At 59.4% G+C, this 5,845-nt stretch overlaps 1 protein-coding gene across 1 annotated transcript; it reads left to right on the top strand.

The window, feature by feature from the left end:
- Window positions 1-1,772: 1,772 nt before the first annotated feature.
- On the top strand, window positions 1,773-4,753 carry Nmrk2 (nicotinamide riboside kinase 2). Its single transcript, XM_013122933.3, has 7 exons — window positions 1,773-1,938; window positions 3,040-3,130; window positions 3,483-3,531; window positions 3,609-3,765; window positions 3,921-3,992; window positions 4,246-4,352; window positions 4,487-4,753. The coding sequence occupies exons 1-7, from the start codon at window positions 1,913-1,915 to the stop codon at window positions 4,570-4,572; spliced, it is 588 nt and encodes a 195-aa protein (XP_012978387.2). The 5' UTR covers window positions 1,773-1,912; the 3' UTR covers window positions 4,573-4,753.
- The last annotated feature ends 1,092 nt before the right edge of the window (window positions 4,754-5,845 follow it).

Here is a 5,845-nt window from a genome sequence, read left to right as displayed (position 1 = left end):
GAGGGAGAAGTGGTCCCTTTGTGTGCTTCAAGGGGCAGGGGGTGAGGAGTGCGGGGCAGGTGACCGGGACCAGTGGGGGGCGGGTGAACGGGGAAGGGTCATCAAACCTCCAAGGACTTTGGCTCCACAGCCTGAACCTTGGAACACAGAGTGGCAGGGAGACCAGAGGCACGTGACACAGCTATGTTTAGTGTCACCAGCGAGATGTGATGGGGACCTGCGTGTGGTGACCCATGCCTGATATCCCAGCCCCCAGGAGGCTGCTGAGGCAGGAGGATTACAGAGAATTCCAGACCAACCTGGGATCTGGATGGAGACTCTGTCTCCAGTAAACCAAGCAGAGGCAGGGGTCAGCCAGAGTACGGAGACCCGGATGTGCCAGGTCCCTCCTGGTGACAGGCCCTAGGGAGGAAGGGGCTGAGCAAGGGGGGTAAAGGCTGGGCAGATTCACATTACACCCATTCATTCCCTAACCCATTCATTCATTCCCTAACCCATTCATTCATTCATTCCCTAACCCATTCATTCACACACTCACTCCTTCCCCACACCATGGCTCTAGGGTTCAGCCACCTATGTCTTTCCCATCTCAGCCACATGCTCAGGTCCCTGGGGACCAAAGGGAAAAGCCAGACATTGTCCTTGGGGGGAGAGTTCTCTCCCAGCGACAGTGGGACAGTGTGAGCCTCAGCAGTGGGGGCCAGCAGGGAGGACGGAGCTGAACAACCCCAGCAGGACAGGTGAGTGAGTCTGGGGTTTTGGAACTCGGTGGGTAAGGTGCTGTCCACAGGGGCTGGGAGACCCCTCTTCAGATGGCCCAAACTACATAAAAGAGAGGTGCAGTGGGGGCACCTGGGTCCCTGGGGCTCACTGGCCAGACACCCCAGCTCAGCCAGAGAGCCACCTCAAAAATCCCTGGGCAGGGGCTCTGTAATTACAGCACTGGCTGCTCTCGAGGAGGACCTGGGTTCGATTCCCAGCACCCACATGGTGGCTCGCAGCTCCTGTGACTCCAGCTCCAGGGGACCCCAAGCCCCTGCTTCCTGTGCACCAAGCACACATGTGTTACCCAGACAGACAACATGCATACACACAAGAATAAAAGAAAGTAAATCTGCAGGTGGTGGTGCGCGCCTTTAATCCCAGCCAGCACTCAAGAGGCAGAGGCAGGCTAGCCTGGTCTACAGAGCAAGCTTAAGGCCAGCCAGGGCTACATAGGAAGAGGCCAGAAGACACCTGACGTGGACCTCCTGCCTCGCGCGCGCTGCACACAGACGAGGAGGATTTCTTCTCCTTTACAAGAGTGGAGGGCGGACAAAGCCCCACCCTGGCTCCCCTGAGTCTGCCCTGGTCACATGGTTGGATCACAGTGACAGTCACACTGCAGGGATCAGAGCACAGCAGTCCTGTGATTCACCAGCCACAGGCCTAAGCCACCCTAGCTGGGGTCAAGGGAGGAGGAGGAGGGAGGACAGGGAGGAGGAGGGAGGACAGGGAGGAGGAGGAGTCCCTTTTCTTGGCCCCGTGAGAGCCAGTCTTGATGTCAGGGTCAAGCCAGGGGACACAAACTTAGGTAGATATTTTTAGGGATAGAAAGGTGTGACTGGGGAGGAGGGGGAGGGGGGAGGCACAGGGACACAGGATGAAAGTTGGCTGCTGTCCCTCTGCCCTCTGGCTCCTAATTTAGGCAAAAGGCTACTGAAGCTATTTGCAGCCTGTGGAACAGGTGCTCCCCCGACACCCCCAGTGCTTAGGGGGCCTCCTCCCTCGGGGCGGCCTCCAGGCTGCCCAAACCTATAAAGACCCACAGCTTCCTCAATGAGACCGGAACCCCGGGAGCGGCACACTGCAGGCCACAAGCAGCCGGGCTGCGTGGCCACCTCAGGACCAGTCCCCACTGCCCAGCCCCAGCATGAAGCTCATCGTGGGCATTGGAGGGTGAGCCCCAGGGGCCTGGAGTGTGACTGGGGGGGAGGCCCAGCCCGCGGCCCTGGGAAGGCAGCTGCTGCTGCCCGCAGTGGGTCAGTCTGCTTAGTGCTGTGATCACACAGGGCACCTGCGCCAGTGGTTTCAGAAGTCAGCAGGCAGAGATGGGGAGACCTGCTGGAAACTTGGGGATCAGCCTGTGGGGATGGGGGACAGATGCACGGAGAGGGCTACCAAAATGCCACTGAGCAAGATGAACACCTGGGTTTGTTTTATTTTACTTTGGAAGCAAGAGGGTAGATCCGTCCCTCAGGCATACAGAGCAAGCCCTCAGCACTGGGCTACTGGCACTTTTTACTTTTTATTTCAAGACGGAGTAACACTTGGTTGCGCAGGCTGGCTCAGAACTGAAGATCCTCCTGTCCCATTAACCACAGCCCTCCTTCCCCACGACTTCCATCAAGGCGGCCAACAACTCAGGGCAGAGTCTCCAGAATGGTTGAGGGTGTCCTGAGTGTCCACCTCAGTCACCCTAAGAGCCACGATACCATGACCTACTGCCATGGTGTCGCTAAGACAGGGTCTTCTACCCCTGACCATGCCCCAGCCCCTCACTAGGAGACTCTAGGAGGGGCTCCACCTTGACCACGCCCCCAGTCCTCCAGAGGATGCTGGAGAGGCCCTTTCCCTGACCACGCCCAGTTTGCTGTTTCAGACAGGGCTTCACCCGGCAAGTTGCTTGGGCTGCCTTTGAACTCATGTCCTTTCTGCCTTCTCAACGCTGCGGGTGTAGATAGATATTTACACCAAGTCTAGTTTGTTGGGCTAACTAAGGAATACGTTACTTGGGCAGCAAGATGGCTCAGTGGGTGAAGGTGATTGCTGCTAATCCTGGTGGCTCAAGTTCAGTTCCTGGACCTGATCCCCGTAAATTGTCTTCACCCGCGCACGCACGCACGCACGCACGCACGCACGCACGCAGGCATGCACGCCACCCATCTAGGCTGGTGCAGCCCAGTGGGAGCTCCTGCTCAGGTCACAGGGCCCTGGCATCTCCCCCTGGCGCGGTGGCCGGAGGCCTCCCGTCACGCTGCGCACGCGCGTTCCCTGCAGGATGACTAACGGCGGGAAGAGCACCCTGACCAGCAGTCTTCACAAGGCGCTGTCCAACTGCTGCGTGATCCACCAGGATGACTTCTTCAAGGTGGGGCGGGCTGGAGGGACGCGGAGCAGGGCGCTCTCCCTGGCCTGCATGTCCCCAAGGGAGTCAATCCCCGGTGCCAGGGAACCTGCTAGGCCCATGGCTTCCGCACTACTGCATGCTGCGCTTTTCGTTTGTCGGCCCATGACCCTTTGTGCCTCTGCTTTCCTTTCTACGCAATGGGCTCAGAAGGGCGAAGTGACAGGCGATGGGCAGGTAGAGTCTGCAGCCTCCACCCGATCCCTCCACCTCCAGCTCCCCCAGGCTCCCTGCAGGGCAGCCCCAGGGCCCCCCGGAGGGCTGAGGAGGGCTCGGCAGGCTCAGGAGGCCTAAGCCTTGGGGTCCTGTGTTTCAGCCCCAGGACCAAATAGCAGTTGGGGAGGACGGCTTTAAGCAATGGGACGGTAAGCGGCCCCCACCCCGTGCGCCCCAGCACGCCCCGGGGTGCGGGCCCGTGTGAACCCCGCCGTCTGCCCACCAGCGCTGGAGTCCCTGGACATGGAGGCCATGCTCAGCACCGTGCGCGCCTGGGCGAGGGACCCGCGCAAGTTCGCACGCGCTCACGGCGTCAGCCTGCAGCCCGGCGCCTCGGACACCCACATTCTCCTCCTGGACGGCTTCCTGCTGTACAGCTACAAGTAAGGCCCTCGCCCGCCCAGGCTGCACCGCCGCTGTGTGACCCCGAGCCCCGACCCCCTCTCTGCGCCAGTGTGGGCCGAGTCCGCGCTCTGAGGAGACGCGGAGGGTGGGGTGTGCAGGGAGGCCAGCTGACCGTGCCCCTGTCCCCGGCCAGACCCCTGCTGGACATGTACAGCCATCGCTACTTCCTGACTGTCCCATACGAGGAGTGCAAGCGGAGGAGGAGGTAGGCCAGGGCAACAGGGGTGTCCGTGGGGCACGGGCCTCGCAGTGACCCCGCCTCTGCCCCAGGAGCCCAGGGCCACAGGCCTGGACACCGCCCACACCCACCTTTCCCCACATCTCGGGCTCAACAGTGGGAAGTGCGGAGGCCGGGGGTCCCCAGCCACAGCCTTGACCTAAGGGTGTGGCCCCCCGACCCAGGGGGTCTGTGAGCGCCAGCCTTCCATGGCAGACCTGACGCTTCCTTCTGTCTCCAGTAAACGTAGCTACGCGGTCCCTGATCCCCCGGGCCTCTTTGACGGTCACGTGTGGCCCATGTACCAGAAGTATAAGCGGGAGATGGAACAGAACGGAGTGGAAGTGGGTAAGCCGCAGGCCCCACCCCCGCTGGGGAACCGGGACCGTTGGAGTCGAACCCCAGTCTCTTGCGGGCCCTGAGAGTCCGCATGCCGCTCCCCACCTACGGGCCAGCCCTGACCGGGCCTTTTCCGGTTCCAGTGTATTTAGATGGCATGAAGTCCCGTGAGGAACTGCTCAGGCAGGTCCTGGAGGATGTTCAAAACAGACTGCTAAACCGGTCCTAGGCGGCCGCCGGGCGCCGGGCGCCACCCCACACATCACCGGGTATGAGGGGCAAACAGGACTGGAAGCTGCGGCTGTCCCCCTCGGGGACCTGCACATGGGGGTGGGGGTGCCGACACACTGGGCGGGGCCACCCTTGAGACCTTGTAGCAACTCAGCATTAAAGTGGGTTGTGACTTTTAAGCCCTGGTGCCCTGTGTGGTCTGAGTGGCCGAGCACGACACTGTCAGCCTCCACCTGTCCACAGCCTTGTCAGTGTACCTCAGCTTCCCCAAAGGAGACACCTCCTAGGAACTCGGCTGCGGAGGGGAACCATCTCCCCTAATCTAGACAGGCAGAGGTTGCCCGTTGTACCCAAGACCATACAGTAAGGCGGTGTGCCTGAGAAGGCCTAGATTCTAGAGTTCTTGGGGGAGTCCCAAGACCGGTGCTCTCTCCCCCAAGTCTCCCTCTACCCCCTTGTAGGACCAAAGTCAATCTCAAGGTTACCCCAAATCTCCCATGGTAGCCACAAAAAATAACCTACTGGTCTGGAACCTAGCACATCCTCTCTCACACACAACCAGATGCCTCCTGAGCCACGGTGGCAGCCTCGATGTGACATTTTATTACTTGTGTTCACTTCATGAGAAGGGGAACTGAGGTCCAGAGCATTTTAGTGATGCTGGGATGTGAATCTGGGAGAGGGGGCTGCAGAGTCTATTCTTTGGCCTGAGTGTGACACCTCATGGCCATCTGTGGAATTGCAATGACAGAATCCCAGTCACATATAGTAAAAATGTTATGGATGGATGGGTGGATGGATGGATGGATGGATGGGTGGATGGATGGATGGATGGGTGGGTGGGTGAATAATAATGTTCTATTAAACAGCAAGTCCAAGGCCTCTTTGGCCACATGAAACTGTCTGAAAATAAAAAAGTAATAAAATAAATATGAATTCCGTTTTCTTTGGGTGTGAGGGTTCTAGGTAGGGTTCTCTGTGTAGCCCTGGCTGTCCTGGAACTCACTCTGAAGACCAGGCTGGCCTTGAAGTCACAGAGATCCATCCGCCTGCCTCTGCCTCCCGAGTGCTGGGTTAAAGGTGTGTGCCACTGCGGCCAGCTTTTGAATTCTGCTTTCTAACCCATTTTACTTTGTTGGCACGCTTCTTTTCCCTGGTTCACACTATCCCAGGACTTACGAGACGAGTGTCCTGCTGAGACAGGAAGCCTCACACTTGCCAGAGGCACTGGAGATCCCCCTCTGCAGAGGTCGTATGACCACACCGGGCAG

This window comes from Mesocricetus auratus, unplaced genomic scaffold (assembly GCF_017639785.1).
Source record: "Mesocricetus auratus isolate SY011 unplaced genomic scaffold, BCM_Maur_2.0 Super-Scaffold_100676, whole genome shotgun sequence".
Taxonomy (NCBI): Eukaryota; Metazoa; Chordata; class Mammalia; order Rodentia; family Cricetidae; genus Mesocricetus; species Mesocricetus auratus.
Note: the sequence above shows the minus strand (reverse complement) of the source record. Positions and strands in the feature narration are given on the sequence as shown.

Coding starts and splice junctions, on each gene's coding strand:
- Nmrk2 (XM_013122933.3), top strand. CDS start 1,913: ATGAAGCTCATCGTGGGCATTGGAGG. Junction 3,766..3,920: donor TTCCTGCTGTACAGCTACAA/GTAAGGCCCTCG, acceptor GTCCCCGGCCAG/ACCCCTGCTGGACATGTACA. Junction 3,993..4,245: donor GAGTGCAAGCGGAGGAGGAG/GTAGGCCAGGGC, acceptor TTCTGTCTCCAG/TAAACGTAGCTACGCGGTCC.